The sequence below is a fragment of the Alternaria novae-zelandiae genome (genome assembly GCF_023758075.1).
Source record: "Alternaria novae-zelandiae strain BMP 2774 chromosome Unknown scaffold_11, whole genome shotgun sequence".
Taxonomy (NCBI): domain Eukaryota; kingdom Fungi; phylum Ascomycota; class Dothideomycetes; order Pleosporales; family Pleosporaceae; genus Alternaria; species Alternaria novae-zelandiae.
The window spans coordinates 717,558-738,589 of NW_026056971.1; the positions used below are offsets into that span (position 1 = coordinate 717,558).

Here is a 21,032-nt window from a genome sequence, read left to right on the forward strand (position 1 = left end):
AGTAGGTTGTAATTAACATAATTTAAGACTATATTAATAGAAGTACCTTAGAGTTATATAAGAGCTAGTATTGCAACTTATAGTTCTTAGTTACTAAGAAAGATAAGAGGTATTACCTAATTAATAACACTTAAAAACTTAATAGAGTTATAATTTATAACGCTAACCTACTATCTAATTCTAATAAGTTTTTAGAGAAATTTGCAGAATACGTTATTATAAGCCTGTTAGACTTCTTCTTAGAGTATAACTAAGTAGAACTACACAAGAACTTAAGAGATATAATAGCCTTTTTAACGCTATTAGAACTTATATAATAGTGTATACTTCTAATAGGTATAATAAACTCTCTAGTAGAGTTTATACGTATTATAATAAAGATTTATAGAGACTATATCTCTAATAGATATATACTATATTTTAATAACGTATATATTAAGAGGCTAAAGAAGCGCTATAGTAACTATAAGATAGAACTAGATATAAGGTAGTTTATTACTAAACACCTTTTAAATATTAATAAAGTACTTATAGATATTAAGCGCGTAGGCGCAATAATATTAGACTATAAGTCTAACTTCTACTACCTCTCTATAATTGTTATTAGCTATTAAATTAATAAATATAGCTACTACTCTAATAAGAAGAAGGTTAATAAGATTACGCGTTAGCTAGATTGTCGCAACGCTAAGAAAGTCTAAATATTTCTTAGAATCTACGTTTACTATAGAGTATAAGTACTAGGTTTTGCTATTATTACAGCCTTTTTATTTAAGCTTCTTTATAAGAATGCACTATTTAAATAAAGCCTAGAGTAGAAGCAGGTAATAGAATATCTTAAGGTAGCTCTAATAACTGCTCTAGCGCTAGTTTCTATTAATTACACTAAGCCTATCTAAAAGATTATTCTTATAGTTAATAGTAGCAAGAAGAGTTAGAGTATAGTTATTATATAGCTTAATCTAAATAGCTATTATTACTCTATACGCTTTAAGAGTAGAGTTTAGTCTACTACTAAGAGAAATTAGAATTTAAGTAAGCATAAATATAAGGCTCTTCTACTTTCTCTAAAGAAGTTTTAGTTCTATATCTATAGAGTAAACTTCTAAGTTAAAATAGATATAAAGATGCTTATTACGCAACTCTAATAAAGCGTAATAGATCTCTCTAGAGCCCTAATTACTTAGTAGCTTACACTTCTTAATATATAGAAGTTTAATATTGTCTATATAGCTAGTAAGAAGAACGTTATAGCTAATACTCTTTTAAGAATGCCTAAGCTAGATAGCTAGAAGCTACCTAATAAATCTAAGAAAGATATAGAAGACTTTATTAATGTGTACCTAAATATAGTTTAGCTTATCTTTAGCAAAGCTCTAGCGCACGCGTATAAAATGTACTAGGTAGATCTTTCTTTTAATAATTAACTACTAGTAGATAGCTATAGTAATAAGTTATAAGTAATTATAGGCTAGCTTCTATTCCGTAGAAGGCCTAAGTATATATCTACTACTAAGTTTTATAAGTTTAAGAAGAAGGCGCTCTAAATAACTATTAGAGAATAATATCTCTTTATAATTCTCTTAGAAGGCTAGCCTCTATAAAGAGTAGTAGACTTAATAGATAAGTAGTATAAGATTATTAAATCTCTCTATAATAAGTCTAGCTACTAAAGTAAGAAAGGCATCTAGCGTAAGGTATAGGCACGCTACTATTAGAAAGAACAGTATAATTAAGTTAAATAATATATATAGTCTTGCTCTAAGTGCTAATTATATACATTAGTAATAGTTTAAGAAGAGCTTTAGCCTATAGAGCTACTAATAGTACTATTTACATAGATTACTATTAACGTTGTTTATATACTGCCTAGTTGTAATAGTAAGAAGTTTCTTATTATTACCTAAGACTACCTTTTATAATAGATAGAAGCTAAGGCCTTAGCTAAAAATAACTTAAAGAGTGTTTAGAAGTTTCTACTATATAATGTATTTTATTAATAGAGTATTCTACTTAAAATGTTAGCTAATAGAGGCTCTAAGAATAAGAGCCTTATTAAAGAACTTTAGAAGTAATAAAGAATTAATAGAGTTATTTTAAGCGCCTACTACTCTTAGAGGTAGAGACTTATTAAGCAAAGGTACGCGCCTATTATAGCTACTCTAAAAAAGCTTTTTAGTAACTAGATAGATAACTTGCCTAACGTTCTATAGGCTAACTATATAACTATTAAGTAATTTATAAACAAGACACTAGCTTACTTAGTCTTAGGCTAGTAGTATATCTTACCTATTAAGCTATCTATTCTAACTTAGCAGACGCTTCTATAGAATAACGTTTAGAATATATCTACTCTTCTTATAATATAAGCCCGCTAGTTTAACTATAGAGATAAATAATTTAAGAAGTCTATTAACTACACTGTGCGTCTTAGGCATAAGAATAAGAACTATTTTAACTAGTTAAGAGTTCTTTAGCTAAGTAAGCTTTTTTTAGGTAATTTTATTTTATTAAGAGACTCTTTCTACAAAAACAACTAATCTACGCTTACTAAGTTTCTACCTAAGTAGAAGAGGCTATTTTGCATTTACAGCGTTAATAAGAAAGGTTAGTATTAGTTAGAAGAGCTTAATAGTACCTCTTTCTAAAGTTATACGCTAGAAAACTACCTAAAGGCCTTTTACTAGCGCATAGTAGTAAATCTTACTAAGATTAATAGGCTAGACTACGCTATAACTATATTCTCTACTAATAAAACTAATAATATAGATTAAGAAGTAAGTAGTAATAATAATAATAAGACGCCTAAACAGCCTACGTATAGCTAAGATATTCTAGATACTCTAGAGTTAACTAAAGTTTAAAGAAGCCTACAGCTAAGAGCTTAACTAAATAATTAGTTAGTTAATATAGAAGAGAAACAGAACATAGAATAGGCATTATCTAGACCTTAGTAATTGTTAGCAGTTATTCTAACAAAGAAGCTAGATTTTAACTAGAATAAGTATTAGGCATATACATTATAGGTATAGTTTTAAGTAGTTTTAGATATATATATATTAAACGCTATAACTAAGCTCTAAACTACGTCTATAAATATATATAGAGAATAGCTACTATTATTATAGCCTATAACTAAGCAATATACCTACTTCTTACTCTTCTTCTTCTTCTTACTAGAGGTCTTCTAGACTAATAAGCCTTTAGACTTAAATAGAGTAAGAAATTTATTACTCTTATTATTATTAATATCTATAGCTTTAGTAGAAGACGTAGTAGACTTATAAGTATAAAGAGTGCGTATAAAGGTAGACAGTAGTACTAGTTTCTTTATCTTTTTAGTAGAGATAGACTTTATAGTACTCTTAGAAGAAACGCGCTTGCGCTTAGAAGATAGTAGAGCTAGAAGACTCTTTAGAGTAGCTATAGCCTTCTCTAGCTAAGTAAGCCTTAGCTTATAATTCTTCTTAGAGATACTCTTACTATAGTTACTAATATCTAAGTTCTAAAACTTCTTAGTAGAGTTATAATTACTATTACTAACTAGCTTCTTAGAAGTATATAGAGTCTAAACTATAGAACTCTTCTTATATAACTAAAGTGCGCTTAGGCTATTAGAGCTATTAAGAGAAAAAGAAGGTTAGAATAATTAATAAAAGAGGTAGAATACTATAGAAGGCTTATTAAGATCTACTAGCTTAGTAAATATAACCTTCTTACTAGAGAAGTTAGGCTAACCTAAGAATAAGTTAGCTATTATACTAATACTAAGAAAGTAGATATCTAAGAGGTAGTTAGAAACTTATAAGTAAAAGAGCACTAGAGTTCTACGCTCTTTGCGTAGTAATTAGTGTAAGTTCTCTATAGTATTAGAAAGCTATTTAATATAACTAAGTAATATAACTTAAATAGAAGCTTTAAACTACGTTTGTAACAGCTATATATTTTGTTATATCTACTAAGCTCTTTATTCTTACCTAAAGCTAACTTATACTTAATTACGCTAATAAGATAATAGTATATAAGTATAGTAATAAGAGGCTTAAAGATAATTTACTTATAGTTTATACTAAGAGAGAAGAACTTATAAAAGAATAAATAGTTCTTAGACACGTCTAGAGGCGCTAAATTAATTTTACGCTTAATCTAAAGTTCTTTACTCTAAGTTAGAAAGTAGGCTACTATAAGAACTAGTCTAGCTAGAGTCTCTAAAGTGTTAAGGTTAATAATATATCTATAGAGGTCTTTAACCTAGTTAATAGTAAAGTTAGCGCGTAACATGTACATTACTATAAAAGAATATAATATTAGTAGAATGTCTTTTAGAAAGTAAGAAAGAAAGATAGTAGACTTACTCTAGCTAATAATAGTATTAGAGGTAGAAATATGCTTTAGTAGCTTATGCAACTCTACTACCTAATTACTAAGAGCTCTAGGCACTAGACGCTTTTTTATAGGTAACTTAGAAAGAACTTTAGACTTAGAAGAGCTAGAGCTCTTAATAGAGAGGCTAAATTTCTTAATATTAGACAGAGTTTTATAGTAGTTAGGTAGCATAGTAGAGCGTAAAGTATTCTTACCTATAATACTCTAAAGCGCCTAAGAGGCGCTTAGCGCGTAATTAAGGTTAAAATCTATTTACGTAATACCTAAGAATATCTTAATATTAATCTACTCTTAAAAGCTAAGAAGAGATCTTTTATTATCTAAAGTAGAGAGGTTAAAGTTATTAAAAGGCTGCGTATCTAGCTTATTAAACTTATTAGTACTTATAAGTATAGGCTAAGTAGTAATAGTAGCTAAATAGTTCTTAGTATTAGACTTAGTAGTTATTTTATTAGTAGAAGTTAGCTTAGAAGTAGCAGCCTCTAGCATAGTAATAGTAGACGCTTACTTAGGCGTAGCGCGTAGAAGAGCTTATAGAGTAGTAGAGTAGGCGTTATTAAAGTTAGAGAAGATAATAGACGCGCTCTTAATAAGAGGCTACTTAATAGTCTTACCTTTAGGCGTAGTGTTAATAGAGCTAAAAGCTATAGTAAGAATACGCGTAAAATAATAGTAGTAGTAGTAAGGTAAAAAGTAAGAAGAGGTAGAAGAGTGCGTAGAAGAGTATAAAGTAGTTAAAGTGCAGAAAGAGTAAAAAGTAGTAATAGAGATATTATAGAAGAATTTACTTAATATATTTACTACCTAAAGAGCTATTAAGCCTATAGTAATAGACTTACTTTTCTTATAAGAACTACTACGCGACACTAGATTATAATACTAGAATTTTAAAGCTAGCTAGTATATAATAATACTCTTAGAATATATTAGTAATATAAGAAGAATATTATAATACTGCGATACAGAATGCAATGTATTTAGAGTAGTTAGAATTTTAACTAAAAGCTACTTAGCTAGAGCTATAGTAAAACTCTAACTAGATATCTTAAGTAAGTGCTTAGATTAGTATCTACTAATAAGAAAAGGCTCTTAGACAGGCTAGAGAATAGCTTTAAGAACCTTAGAAATAGATCTTAACTTTACAGAAGAATTATTTTAATTTAGAAAGATATTAGAAGATTTTCTATATAATTATAAAGGCTGCTAAGGCTATTACTATTAGTACTTCTTAATTATAGCTTAGAATCTAGTATTATTATAATAACTACTAGAAACCTAAGAATATTATAATAGAAAGATTATATCTAAATAACATTTAGAACCTAAGGCTAAAGAAGAAGAGACCTTCTTTCTTTTAAGTGTAGAAGAAAAGTAATATAGATTTAGCTATTATAATATTATAGGCGTAAGAATATAAGGTAACAAAAGAAGACTTAGAAGTATATTATAATTTTATTTACTATAACTATAGAGTAGAATAGATAGACCTAAAAGTTAATTAGAGAGAAAAGAGACTAGAGAACTACCTACGCACAAAAGAGCTAGCAGAGCTAGAAGTTACAGAATTAGCAGAAGTTAAAGAAGAAATAGGCTTAGTAGTTCTAGTAGAAGTAGTAATAGAAGTAGTAATAGTAGAAGCCTTAGACTTAATAACATTATTACTAATAGCATCTACCTTATTAGTAATAGCCTTCTTAGGCTTAGGCTGCTTACAAGGTTAACTATAACTACTACCTAGAATCTAAATAGAAGAAGAAACAGTATAGAGAGCGTAATAATAAGGTTTTCTAGTTAGCGTAATAAGCTTAAGAACACTAGTAGCTAAATAGCTATTAGGTCTAATAGAAAGCGCAGCGTCTAGAGCAGGCTAGCTAGTAGATAGATTAGACTTTATAGGTTAGCTCTAATACTTAGTAATAGTTAACCTAGACTTATTATTACTCTTACTAAGAATCTTTAAGCGTAGTAATAAGAACTAAATATAAGTTGCGCTAGTAGAAGTAGAAGTAGCCTTAGTATTAGAAGCCTTCTTAGGCGAATTATAGCTAAGATTCTTTAGGCTTAGTTAGAAAGCTAAGTTACAACTAGCGTTAACATTACTTAAATAGTATCTATACTAAGTAGCTATACTATCGCTAGCCTAGATAAATAAGGCCTTATTACTCTCTTTAGATATAGTAGTTAGCTTCTTACTAGCCTTAAGATAAGTAAGAATACTCTTAGAGAGACTAGTAATTATATTAGAGGTAACTATAGACTTAGTAGCTATAGTAGACTTAAGGCTGCGTCTTACTACTTAGGTCTCTAGAAGAATATATTAGTAAAGATACTAGAAATAAGAAAGTAAGTATCTAAAGAATAGTTAGTAACTTACTACAAAAAGAGCAGACTTAATAATTACTATACTTTAAGTAATTAGTGTAAACTCTACTCTTTATTAGCTAGCTATTAATATAAACCTAGATACACTAGCTAAATATCTTTCTATAATTTAATAACGCACACTAACTATAGATAATAATCTTAATAAAAGAATTCTTAACTAAAGAATTAATTACACTAACTAACTTAGCGCTAAAGTAATAAGATAGTATAAGCGCTTCTATATTAGAGTTAAATAGCTAGCACGCAGACTTATTATCTAACTAAAAGAATTTACTAATAGTTATCTCTAGATTAGCTAAGTAGAAGTTGCTATAAGCGTTAACTTGCATATTAGACTAATAGCTTTTCTAATTAGTAGCTAGAATAGATAGAGAAGGCCTAAGTATGCGTTCTATGCTTTGTAAAGTATATAAGTAATTCTATATATCTATAGTAAAGCTAAGAGTAATAATATAGGCTCTCTAGTTAGTTACTAATAAGATAGAAGATATTAGAATAATATTTAGTTAAAAGGCTCTAGAGAAAAGAAAAGACTTACGCTAGGTAATATACTAATTATAACTAGAGTTAGAAGTTTTATACTTATACAACTTCGCTATACGCATACTACGCCTACTTTTTTTAATAGCTTTAGTTAGAGTAAAGATAAAAAGGCGTAAAGACTTACTCTAGTTCTTCTACTTCTTAGAAAGGTAAGACGTAGGCGTTTAAGAGGCTTTTATTAGAGCTAAGTTAGGCTAAGAAGAGCTAGTAGAGTTAACGTTGTAGATAAAAAAGAGTAGTAGAGTAGTATTAGGCACGTTAGTTATAATAGTATTAGTTTAGCTAACACTAGCGCTAGTCTTAGCTTTAATTAAAAGCGTAGTCTTAGGTAGAGTAGGTAGAGTAAGTTTAGCTAATAGCTGTTTAGGCGCACGCAAAGGTTAGAATAATAGAGTAGTATTATTACTAGCACTCTTAGTTATAGACTAAGCAGCAATAGTAGTAAAATTATCTATAGCCTTAGGCTTAATAATTATCTTATTAGTAGAAGTTAGCTTAAAAAGCGCAAGCGCGTGCGTAGTAATAGTAGTAGCTTGCTTAGCTATAGCAGGCTTAAGAGTAAGTATAGTAGTAGAGGTAGTAGAGCTATTATTAGCCTTAGATATAATAGCTAGCTTAGTAGTAAGCTTCTAAGTATAGAAGGTAGATATAGTAACTAGTATAGTGTCTGTAGTAGCTAACTTACCTTTAAAGTACTTAGGTAAAGCTATAGTAGAGAAAGAAAGTTAAGGTAGAGTAGAGTAGAAGAAAAAAAGAAAATAAAGAGAGAATAGTAAAAGGCTACGCGCGTAAAGGTAGAGTTAAGAGTAGTAATTACTATACGTAAGAAGAAAAGTTATAATATTATTATTTTAATAGCCTAGTTACTAAGCGCTAAAGAGCTCTTAGGTAAAAAAGTAGAGTAACTAGCGTATAAGTTCTAATAGTAGTGTAGCACGTATAAACTTTCTAGAATATCTCTATAGATATACTAGTAATATACTAGAGATAATAGAATATCTATTAGAGAAAAGGCTAATATTATAGAGAGTTAAGCGCTAGATAGGTAGACGCTATAGAAAAGCAAAGATTAAACCTAAAAAAGATATAGATCTAAGCTTAAGAAATTATTAGCTACTAATATTAAAAGTAATTAAGATAAGGTTTAGAATACACTAGAGAAATAGAGAAAGAGGCTATAGGCTAGTAGAAGAGATTAAATTAAAATAAGAAGAGTAATAAGAGAAGATATACTAGAATAGAAATAGCCTAAAGAGATTTTGTATTTAGATTTCTAGGTAGAAGTTTAGCGTATAGTATATTTAGATTAAGTAGATAGAATCTAGCAATATAATAAGTAGAAGAGAATGTCTAAGAGCTATTCTCTTATTTATACTTAAGAAAAAGAGAAGGCCTTTTTCTTAAGTGTAGAAGAGATGTAGTAGTAAAACTAGTAATATAATAATAGGCTAAATAGCTATTAGGCTTAAGAGTTAGTGCGCTAGAGAAAGCTAGGTCTAAACAGCGTTTAGACAAGAACAACAACTAGATACACATAATATAATTAACTATATTAAGCACCTGTTCTAATAGAGATACTTCTAATCTCTCTACTATAATATTCTAAGATTATAAGGCTATTACAAGACTAATATTTAGCTTACTATAGTATTATAAATTAATTATAGTAGAATTTTATTAATTACTATAGTAATATATTATAACCTTAAGAGCTCTAAGAGCTTAGAACTTTAACTACCTCTATAAGTCTAGAGATAGCGCTATTATTTAAAGTTCTTACTCTTTCTAGCTATATATTAATAAAGTTAATAAGATTATTAGTCTAGAGAAGTATATAGAGATTGCAAGACGTTTAAGGTAAGTAGCTAGAAAGTAGCTAGGTTTAGATAATAGTATAAAAAGTAGTAATAATAGCTATATCTTATTAGTATTCTTTATATAATACTATATTACAATATACTATAATAAGAAGATTTACTAGCACTACTTCTTCTACTCTCTTAACTTCTATAGCTTATATAGTATACTACACTACTACTACTTACTATCTTTTTACGCTACTAGAATTACTAGCTCTATTACCTTAAGTAATACTAATATTTTTAGATATCTTCTTATAAGTCTCTAAAGCTTTAGAGGTAGATAAAGAGGCTAAGAATAGTAATAACTTTATTATAGACTTTAGTTATATTTACTATAATAGTAAGCGTCTAGAGCTATATAGACTTAGCTACGCTATAATATATAAAAGCTAGCTTACTAGTAAGCGTAAGGCCTTCTTAGTATAGTAATATAGCATTAAGATTAGCTATAATAACCTAAGTAGTAGTAAGAAGATATTCTAGCTATATAAGCTCTACTATTATAGCTTTCTCTATAACGCTTTTAAAAAGATTAATAGCTATAACTATATTAAGAGGTATATAGTAAAGAAGTACTATATTAATATTACTATAAGCTTATTACTAAAGGCTAATAAGCTAGTATATAGCTCTCTATTTACTACTATAAAGGTTACTAGTTTAAATAGATTAGTATTGCATACGCTATAGAAAGAGAAGAAGCTATAGACTACGCTTATTAACTAGATAATACTATAAGATATTAGCTTTAGTATTATAACTTTAATAAAGCTATAAGAGCTACTTATCTAGAATTATACTAGTCTTCTTAAGGCGCTACTAATAGTAAGATTAATAATTACTAGCTATATATAATTAACTTACGTATATTAGATAAGTAAGATTAAGACGCTATTATAGGTAGTAAGTAGCTAGCTTAGCGTAAGTATTAATGTATAAATATTAAGTAATTATCTAAGTTTTCTTAGAGTAGTAGTATATTTCTTAGATAAGATTCTTAGTACCTATAACTTATTATAATAACTAGCTAACTATTTAGACTCTTAGTATAAGTAGCGTAATATCTTAATTACGTTTTATAATCTCTATAGTAATTATACTAGCGCTGCGTAAGCTACTATTATATTTAATATTCTTAATAAGTTTAAAGTTATACTATAATTATAAGCCTTTATTAGTAATAATACTTCTAATAATAATAGTAAGCTTATTAATAGCCTTAACTAGTACTCTAATATCTACCTCTTCTCTAGTAATTATATACGCTGCGCTAGCTATATTATAAATCTTATTATTAAGGTAACACTATATAGTAAAGGTATTAGCTAGTTTAAGAATAACCTTATAGAGGTATCTATAATAGAATAATATAAGCTCTTTTAATTATAAAGTATTATTAGTAAGCTCTATAACTTTATAAATATAGTCTACGTATTTTATAAGTATTATAAGCTCTTTCTATTAGTATAAAAGAAATTACTTAATAATAATAATACTCTATATACCTATAATACGCTCTAGCTATACTAAGATAGAAGTGTCTACTAGTACTTAGTATATTATATACTTCTCTACTATTTAGAGCTTTAAAATAGTATATAGCGCTTTATAATAAAGTTATAAAGTATATTATAATAGCTTAATAATATCTATAATCTACTTACTAACGCGCTTACTAAAAAGAAGTAAGAGGCTATATAGTAGCTTATTAACTTTCTAGTACTATCTATTAAGATAATAAAGTACTTTAAAAGTAGTAATAGTATCTTTAGATTTAGATTACTATAGTAAACTTTAATAAATCTATAAATCTTATAGAATTACTATATAATAGAAAGCGCCTACTTTAATTACTCTAATAATAGTAGTAGTGCGTACTTTACTACTACTATTATATATAGTAAGTAAAAGCTTAACTTCTACTTTAATAGGCTTATTATTAGTCTAAATATTAGCTATTACTACGTTATAATAGCTCTCTACTCTACTTTACGCCTTATCTAGTTTTAGACTTAATAAAAGTCTTATTCTAACTAGATTAAGGCTATAGAGGCTTCTATTAAAAAAGTCTATAGTAAGTATTTAGTAGTAGAGCTAAATAATAAGAAGCTAGAGCTACTACTACTACTACGCTATAAGGCACTTAGTAGTAATAATAATAACTTATATAGTTAGATAATAGTAGTAGATATATACTACCTTACTAGTAATAAGACGCGTAAGCGCTAGAAGCGTAATACCTAGCTTAAGAAGTACTTTAATAACCTTTATAATAATATACTTATATAGTTAGATACGTAACATAAGCTTCTTTATAATCTATAGTGCTAGTAGCTTTAAGTTAGCTATAATAAGTACCTAATTATATTCTAGATAGCTACTAATATTCTCTCTATCTCTACTACTAGCTACAAGTATAAGCGCTACTTTTTAACTACTAAATAGATAATTACTAATAATTATAACTACTTTAGAGTATTTATAATAAAAGCTTTATAGCTCTAGAAGAACTTACTACGTAATAATATTATTAATAGTAAGCTTTTATAGCTAGATTACTATATTAAGAGCTTAGAACTAAATAATAATAGTAATAGTAAAGCTATAGGTAGCAGTAGTAATAGTAGAAATTATAGTAATAACGTAGGTTAAGATTACTATCTCTAAGGCTTCTATAGTATTAACTATAGCTTTAATTTACTACTTTATAGCTATAAGTTACCTAAATAGGTATAAATATAACGTATAAGTAGCCTAGGTAACTATACTATAGTTTAAGCTATATTATATTTATAACTATATATATAACACTAATAATTAAGCTGTACGTACCTTATAATAGCCTTAAAAGTACTATATTACGTTACGTTAGACACGCTAGCCTCTTATCCTGTTCGCATGCCGCAACTCATGTACGAAGTAATCTACGAAACCGCACCCTTCAATAACGCTTCTCTCTAGCCAACAGACGGTAGCCAGCCTTTCGTCTACTCATTCGACGACCACACCGGGTACGGCAACCACGGCGACTACATCTTCGGCTAGAAAGACGACTCGCTTCAAAAGATCATGGACGAGGAATGCTACGTCGGCTGTTCATCGATGAAAACACAAAGCATGGAGATGATGAACAGTTGCAGCGTGCCGCGAAAGGTCATCGAGGACATCGGTGATCAAAGCTGGATCCCCGCGCTTCCGGGGCATTCGAACGCTACGTGGACGGTTGCTTCCACGGGTAAAGCGTTCCGTGCGTAGATCGCATATTTCTCTTTACCCATGTTCTGCTTTTGGCAACAACGCAGAGATGGGTGGATGGCTGGGAGCTTTGACGCTTGTTCACATGATCACGCGTCAGTGGTGTTCTTTTTTGGGACCTTGTTGCTTCCGCCTCGTAGATCTTGTAGATCTGATGTACGGGGTAGCTTACCGCTATATGCATCTCCGGTGCTTTTCTTCGCGTGTTCGTGCCTGATGCGCCTCTCCCGCAGAGCCCCACTCACACCTGCTTCGATCGGTGAGACCCCACACACCCACTTTCTAACGTGCAGTAGTCACCGATGTTTACCGATTAATTTATCTGATCTAGTAGATCACGTCACGTTTTTGTGACTGCAATATAGACGGTTGCAAGATCTTCAGGAGTTGCAAGTATGGGAGGAAGCCATAGTGCAGTTCATTACCTCGACGTGCTACTCTACCCGCTAGATCGCCCATCCAATTCAAGTCCTTGATATCCATCAAAAGCAGCATAACGCAGTTCTTCCCTACTAGATGGAATTCTTGGAACTCGCTACTTCACATTCAGCCACCACACTACCACATCATGACTTGCAATACACATACACTGTCTTCTAGCAGTTGTGGGGGTAAGGTAAGTCAGTCATAATGTTCACAAAGCGTGTGCTCCCTTTCCAGCGTCAGGTGTCAAGGTCATTAGCCATGGCGGTGGCACTGAAGACGACGACAAGGATAAGGACTTGTATGAAAGGTCTTGTGAGCTGCGGTACGGCTAGAATGGTGAGTACAGAGGGTGAAGGTGGAGATGGTTACTGACTGGCTGTTTGTCGTATCTGCTAGTGCGTCTTAGCGCAAGAGGATGGAAGAAGGGAAGATTTGCAGGAAGATGGTCAGAAAAGGTAATGCATGCATCACGTTGTGATCACAGTATGATCCCCATCGCTTGGACAATCCAATGAAAGGTTTATCAAAGCATTTATTCGCAATGTAGAGGACTGAACAATGCCACCCTTCCATCGACTGTGATTTTAGAAGTCAGCTTCTTGACTGTACAGGTATGTAAACCGCTTGTACCAAGGTCGCGTACCGAATAATTCCAAGTCTAACCATAATAGCTCTTCTCAGTCAATGACCCCTCTGCTTCGAGCTTTCGGCACACACGTACTAACTCAGGAACGCCCTCTCTTGCTGCATTGCGGAGGATATCTGAATGAACTTGTGTTTCTCTGTGTCCCTAATCAACATTTGTTTCACTGTCTCCCTAGACAGCAGCTCTTGTTGCCTCCGACCAGATACCTCCGGAGTCTTGTGCGCCAAAAAGTCCGGGTAAAGTGGGTGGAGGCGGCGAGAAGACCATGGTTTGAGCGTATGGTCTGTGGCCGGGCCCGCGGAAGGGTGGGTCGGCTCGACGGTCGAACAACGGTGTACGAGTCCGCGTCCAGTCTGGCTGAGTTTCTTGATCGTACTGTGGACCTAGCGGAGGAAACTGCGAAGAGGGTTGAGCGAGCTCAGGCAGGGTAATATGCTCTTCTTGCATGGTATCGTGGCTCGGGGTTACTGGATTATCGCGCTGATCCGGCTTGCGGGGAAGCCTCACAGTGGGCATCTTCGATTCAGGTACTGGCGTATTGTCCATGAAGCCACCGTGCGGATTTACCAACGTGAATTTCTCTCTTATAAGACGCGCTTCCACCTCCCAGAAGTTGTCCGACATGTTGACTAGCACCACCCGAAACTCGCTGACTACTAATTCGCGAGTGGCCATGTATCCATTACTCGGACGCTGTTGATATATCATAATCGATCCCGACTGCTCGAGGTCGATCCGGTTGAAGTATCGACCGCTTTGTCCCCTGCGATAGAAGTCGTTCAGTGCGAGCTGGAAAAGTCTGAGGGCCGTGGCCTGAGCGTTGGCGAAGGTATGATAAGTGCCGATATGATGTACGCTAGCGGGAGTATTGGGAGAGATGGGAGTAATAGAGCTCCTGTTGAAACGAACGACTATGAAGCCCAACTTTGGATCTTGCCGGAGCAAGTGGCCATCGTCGGGTCCCATGGCAGCGATCTGTATGAGGAAGTAATGCTGAACCTCGCACCGAGAAATGGCGGGATGGATATGCGCGGAAAGATTGAGATGCAAGTGAAGTGTTGGGCGTCAACATGCTGTCTTGGTAGTTCAGGAAGGTCTTGCGCCAAACATCACGAAAGACCGGATGACTCTGGAAGTCGCAGTCGCCATGGATTCGCGGTTGCTCATGCAACTGCGTGGCACGACGACGACAGAACGTGGAAGTGGTGGGACGGCGTTCAATGACATGGGAAAGATCGAGGACAGTGGTGAAGGGGGAAATTGAGAGAAGCGGAGGTAAGATGAATGGCCAGCAGACCACATGCCCGTTAGTATGAAGATGAGGTGATGCCATGTTGCGTGTTGTCGTATACGTACGACGGCGCAATGTGGCAGGTGTCACCAACTCGTCCTTCCATATAAGCTGACTGGGACGCTCATCGCGACTGCCTCGAGCACTCACCGCCAACACCACCTGCGCCAAGCCAAGGGATGGGATATTCACTTTGACAGCATGACCGCAAGAACTCAAATCGCAGCCGATAGTTATGCCACCACCTAGTCAGACGCGACCCGACTACCCACGTATCCAATGTATTGATCCCGCCCACCAGCAACGCCACCTGGACAGACGGATGACATCCCACACATGTTGGTCAGCTCTACAGCACATGAGTTGCCTCGCTCAACCCACATTCACGGCAGGCTCTGCAGCACCGGCCACGTAGCGACCAGGCCTTGTAGTTGCCTAGGTGCTCGGCTGTGGTCGAAAAAAAAAGTTAAAGATCACAATTGCGCACGGGACGGAGATGAGGGCATGGTATTTTGCAAAGACGGGAGAGCATTATGCGCATTTCTCATGAGCCGCGCAGCGCACCAATGAGGTCACCCAGACTCATAATTTGAAGGCGTCGCGCTACATCCCAGGCCACGCGAGCATGCGAGTTTTCCCCTGAGCCTCCCGCTGTCGTCGCGTCCACATGCCCACCCTTTTCGGTTGTTGGTGACCTGAAACGCTCGGTCCTGCGAAGTAGAACACCCTTCCAGGAAGATGCTGTTGGGTGACGTCTACGGGAAACCGGAGAGCGGGAGATGGACAGTTGCACGTGGTGCTTCCTGGCGAAGAATCGAATAGTTCAGGTACACGGAATCGTGGCTTGGATGCATCTTATCGGTACGACCAGGCGCACTCCAGATCCAGGGCTTCGGAAGCAATCGCAACAACGTTACACGGGAAGAAGAAAAGAAGAACTCCCAGCAACACATCCCGTTTGCAAATCGACTGCGCAGGGTCCAATGCGACGAGACGGACGCCACACGTATCCCCAATGACGCCAAATTTCCCAGTCTGAGGGTTGAGTCCAATCGGCGGGGCCAAAGCGCATGCCACTAGAAGAAGTCTCGATGTTAGCATCAAAGTCCCACTGATCGGGGAGCTGCTAGGCTGGGCGGCTTGGTAACATGCGCTGGCCAAACGCAGAGGATGTTGCGCGCATTCTCATAAGATTTGGTCGAGCACTGCGAAAGTTTGCGGTGGCAACTATCGTATGCTGCGCACAGAAATGTGATGAGCGATCACGTCTCACAACGCCCGTTGGGGAAACATAAGAGTGCGCGAACCCGCTTTTGGCAATGCCGGGTTGCGACTCAGTCAGTCAGCCTCAGACTTGTCAACTTTGTCGACTACCAGAGTTTCGGCGACTCTAGCTTCTAGCGCTACATCTGTACCGTTGTACGGCGCGTATAAAGCGTTTGAGCTAGCAGCCCAGCTCCAGCGCACATTCGTCCCAAGAACGAGGTATTCTGCAGAAGGTTTCGGTGTTTGCACGCTTGCTGGTAGGCACATGATCGATCATCCATCAGCGGGGACAAGATTTGACTTTCGGTCGTGCTGAGACTCTGGTGTTGATATGGCAAGTACACCGTGTAAGAACTCACGCAGCATATCGTGTCCGCGACTCATCTTTGGCCTCGACGGATGTCGTCGGAATAGGCCCTTCCTATTTGTTCATCCGCGGAAACTCCGCAGTCTATACATAGGGGTTGAGTTCAACTGTGAAGACCCTGCACACGACCTATTCGGCCGAGTAATAGCCATTCGTCGTTATCAGGCTGGCTGACACGGAATGAGTCCGATGAGTCCGGACTTCCAAATTCCAGGGACCTGGCAATGGTGGCGCTTTCCCCATCTTGGCTCGCACTCGAAGATGTCGTAGGCGGCATATCTGCTTTTGCCGTTGCTGCATACTAGATGGGCCGTAGCCTGGGCGCCATCAGCTCTTCTTTTGCCTTACCCACCAGTTCGACGTTATCATACTGACTCGCAAGCCACAAGACTACTCCCAGTGGTGAGGACATGGAGCAAAGCTTTTGGGGAGGAGATGTTTGAGAAGGTCCAGGCTTAAGCGATGGTTGCAAAGTTTGGTACGCATGGTGACGACGGAGGCCGGGCGCGCGCATCCTGACCGCCCATCAGGACGCTGACGGCCGCTGATTGGACTATTGGCGTTCATCTGCTCGCTGGCATTATGCATGCAGCGTCGATCGCGTACAATTATGAAATTTGTGGCTGTCTAAAACAACAATGTGGCTGTCTGAGAGGACGTCACTCTTGCAGCTTCTCGAAGCAGCTTCTTGACCGTCGCTCGCTTCGGTTCTCCGCCCGCACTTGCGAGCGTTAAGCTTGAGATGCCTCGCATCGCTGAAACACCAAGGCAATCTGACAACGCAGGCGTGTCGAGTCCTCATTTCCCAACGGCTGCACCGCAATGTGACATTTGACCGTCGGCGCCACGCTGTCTCGTAGAAAGCCAAAAAGCCGGCAAACAGGGCAGAGATTTGCAATTGTGAAGGGAGCTTAGCCGGGTCCAGACGATCGACACGGGTTCTGCCCAGATTGCCGACTCCTCATGGCGCGTGGGCCTAGTGCACATCTTGATGTCCCGGCATGCTAGCGTCTACCGTCCGTCACGATGCCGTCTACTGTACGGCCGCGGTGGGGCGCACCTACTTGTCGGCGACCTCGAGGATCCCATGTGCGACCAGGCGTTGACGTCCCCACGCTACAGCTGGCTCATTTGGGAAAATGCCCGCAGACGGCAGGAAGCTGTGAAGGTGGAGAGCCATGTGCCTGCCACGAATAGGGACCGCTTTCTGGAAGACCTGGTGGGAATACGGCCATGCCGAGCAGGCGGGTATAAACACCGCTGCTCGACCGTGACTTTGCTTTCTTTACTTTACCTCGCCAGAGGCCACGCGCAAACTTCCTCTACCTCCATCCCAAGCTTTGCTCGCCCTCACTAGTCAGATCCACGCTACCACCCTGCCCTGCGGCAATCGGTCTCAGCGCTCGACTACTGGACGACTACGCAAGTAGCTTTCTTCCAGATCTTCTGCTAGCTCAGTCTCACTACTCCACTCGCCCCATCGGCCGAGTAGGTATATAGCATTCCATCTCCACGCGCGGCACGGTGCGTGTGAACGGTTGCTCCTGCCATCTCACCAATTGACCACGTGCTGTCGCCACCCCGCAACACCACGTTCCTTCCGCGATCAGATTCGACCCCGGATCCTGCCCAATATGGTCTACTCACTATCTTATCGCCGTCCAGAGCGAGCTCCTCGTCCCAGCACTGCCTCCTCCACCAACACCGAAGACAAGCGAAAGTCGATCAATGCATCCATCAAGTCTGGCAGCAGCGGCATGTCCCACGGTATTCCCGAGGCCTTGTCCTTTGACACCATCATCGCTGGCGGCGCTTGCCCTGTACGTTGCCACTTCCATGAGCATCACCTTTCCAAGTACCTTTGCTGACACTTCCCAGCCCTGCACTGTCCGCGACTTCATGAACTTCCTCAAGTACATCGAACTGTCGGCTGAGAACTTGCAATTCTTCCTCTGGTACCGTGACTACGTCAAGCGCTTCAATGCGTTGCCGGAAAGCGAGAGGGTTCTGTCTCCCGAGTGGACTGGCGAAAAGAACCCCGAAGCCAGGCCCGGCACCGTCAGCTACAATGCCGACGCTGCAGCCATGCTCAAGGGCACCGATTTCGCCAACGAGGGCAAGGTCGCTGATTCGGAGAAGGGTAGCAACAACCCCTTCTTCACGCCTCCTCGCACGCCAACCAGCGTCGAACCCAGGCGCGACTACTCCCTTGACTCGTACGATGATAGCATGACTACCGGCAAAGTTGACCACACTCAACGTGCTGCTGGTGCGTTTGATAACGCAGGACTAAAGTGGAAACCACGTGAGTATTACCTTTGCTAATTTTCTTTCTTCGCCTCTAGGGTCCAATCGCTCATCCACCACAGTATCCGTCCAGCCTTACCGGGAAGAGATCAACCGCATCATCTCCATCTACATTGCCGACAATGGTTCGCGACAGCTCAACCTCTCGTCGAAAGAGCGCACAGCACTGCTGCACGCTCTGCAAAATACGACCCATCCGTCGGCATTTACCGACATCATCACCACCGTCGAGTGGTCGCTCCGTTGCCAAGCGCACCCCAACTTTGTTCGGTGGACCATATGCAATGGCAACCGTCCGCGTGTGATCTTCGCCCGCGGCCTCGGTATCTTCGGCATAGTTGCTGGTTTGATCGTCGCGATCATCCTCACCCTCAGCAGCGCCGGTCGTGCATGGCGCGTCATCTCCCTCATTGGCTTCTTCATTGGTATCTCAACGTTGATCGCAGCCTGGAAGGGCATGTGTGTCGTTCTTCACGGCATGCACCACCGTCATCTGCGACCATGGGAGCTCTTCGCTTCCGATGACGAGCCGCAAAGCTACGACTTCAAGTCTGACTCCTTCCAGAGCGTTGACTCGCACGCGTCGAGCAACTCTTGGGAAGACGAGCCATGGGTCGCCCGCTACGAGAAGCGCAATGTCGTGAGGAAGGTGTTTGACCGTGAGGTCTGGATCCAAGAGCCTGCTCTCCGCCAGATCCAGGACACCATCTTCATCCAAGCCATCCTCGGCGCTCTTCTCATCTCCGCCGTCGCTGTCGGCATCTTCTGCGCCATCCCCAAGGGCAACTACTTCTAAGTGCGGCGACGAACCATCCAGCCACACTCCTATCTTCTTAACCCGAATTCCCATCCGAGCGATTTCTTCTCAATTCCCCCTTTGGCTCTATGCAAGCTGCTTCTGATACCCATGTACATGTGTTTACGACACACAAGTGCGCGCGACATTTTGGTCCGTCTGTGCGAGAATAGCGATTAATGGGACATGTTGGTTCGGCGCCGGCGTCTGGATTAGCGATATGATCTACTATGTAACCGATATTTCCTTACGATATAAAACCTTAACGGAAAGAAGAAGATACCTGGAAGAATGAGAGGAAAGAAAAGTTTCCTTCTATATAGTCGATATATGCAGATTATGTCTTTATGGATGCAAGACTTTGATATCTCCCGTTGTCCACAACATCCGTGCGTTCCATGTCGTGATCTTCCACAATCCTCCGTCGTCCTCGTCTTTGAGCAGCTGCATGTCGTACAGCGAACTCGCCGTATAACTCGTATCAGCCGCCACAAACGCCTCTTCCTCTCTCACATGGTACGAAATGACATGCGCCGTCATGCGCGCGAAGGTCGCATTCTCGCTCTCCGCTTCTATTCTCACATTGCTCACGGTATGTGTGGTGATGAGGTTGAAGACGCGATCTAACAATGGATTGATTGCGTCGAAGCCTGTGACAGTTTGTTGGGCGCCCAGCGGCCCGTAGGTAAATGTCATCTGGGGGGTTTTGTGACAGGCGGACTCTACGAGGGAGCGGTCGTTGCTGTCTAGGCCGAGGGTCAGGCGATGGAGGGTGTCGGTTATGGATTGGTGGGTTGTGAGGTTGGGTAGGTTGACGGTGGGAGTGGGGGCGGACATGTTTGGGATTGAGTCAATGAGGTTTGTTGGTTGACTGCTGTTGCTTCTTCTGGTATTTGAGTCGTATGCAGTCTTACCTTCTCTCTACAGCTTATATACGTAGTTGTTGCTACAGCATACCATACCTAGGTAGGACGGGGCGTATCCATGCCGCGGACACAACGTGTCAGTATGGAGTTATCGGGCTTACGACGCTGGTTCACACCAGTTCAAGCAGAAAATGTGGAATCCATCGGATTTAACAGAGATAGCTGTATCTTTTGGCATAGTAGGATTGCAGAGTTCCGAGTCTCTCCTGCGACTGGTATATATATCGGTGGTTCAGTGCTCCGTCTTCGGCGGCTTCCGGGAACGCCTTGCACAGCCACTTTCTGCCTGCAGCTCCATGCGTCACGCGCCTGGCTTGATTACAACGACTCAGTTCTGTGATTACGAGAAGGTATGGTTCTTTGAGTACGAGCAGAGCCGCATATCCGGTGAATGCTTCACTTGGTTGTGAGCTTGTGATTTTGCATACCGGTCGGTTCAGTCGTGTAGGCAGTAGAAACCTTGGAATGGAGGCGCGAGGCAGACTGTGACCGGATGGAGGCTGAAGACGACGGTCAGTTTCTTGCGCCTTGGAAGTTATTCTGCAACTGCGTGATGTGTGGAATCATGTTCTCTAT

General features: G+C 38.7%; 3 protein-coding genes across 3 annotated transcripts; 1 reads left to right on the top strand and 2 right to left on the bottom strand.

Moving 5' to 3' along the window:
* Window positions 1–13,674: 13,674 nt before the first annotated feature.
* Window positions 13,675–14,469, bottom strand: J4E88_006010 (uncharacterized protein; the record flags this gene model as incomplete). Its single annotated transcript, XM_049399641.1, has 1 exon — window positions 13,675–14,469. One exon carries the CDS (start codon window positions 14,467–14,469, stop codon window positions 13,675–13,677), a length of 795 nt encoding a protein of 264 aa, XP_049254654.1.
* Window positions 14,470–18,061: 3,592 nt separating this feature from the next.
* On the top strand, window positions 18,062–19,530 carry J4E88_006011 (uncharacterized protein; the record flags this gene model as incomplete). Its single annotated transcript, XM_049399642.1, has 3 exons — window positions 18,062–18,247; window positions 18,306–18,732; window positions 18,797–19,530. The coding sequence occupies 3 exons, from the start codon at window positions 18,062–18,064 to the stop codon at window positions 19,528–19,530; spliced, it is 1,347 nt and encodes a 448-aa protein (XP_049254655.1).
* A 345-nt stretch (window positions 19,531–19,875) lies between these two features.
* Window positions 19,876–20,367, bottom strand: J4E88_006012 (uncharacterized protein; the record flags this gene model as incomplete). Its single annotated transcript, XM_049399643.1, has 1 exon — window positions 19,876–20,367. One exon carries the CDS (start codon window positions 20,365–20,367, stop codon window positions 19,876–19,878), a length of 492 nt encoding a protein of 163 aa, XP_049254656.1.
* Between the last annotated feature and the right edge of the window lie 665 nt (window positions 20,368–21,032).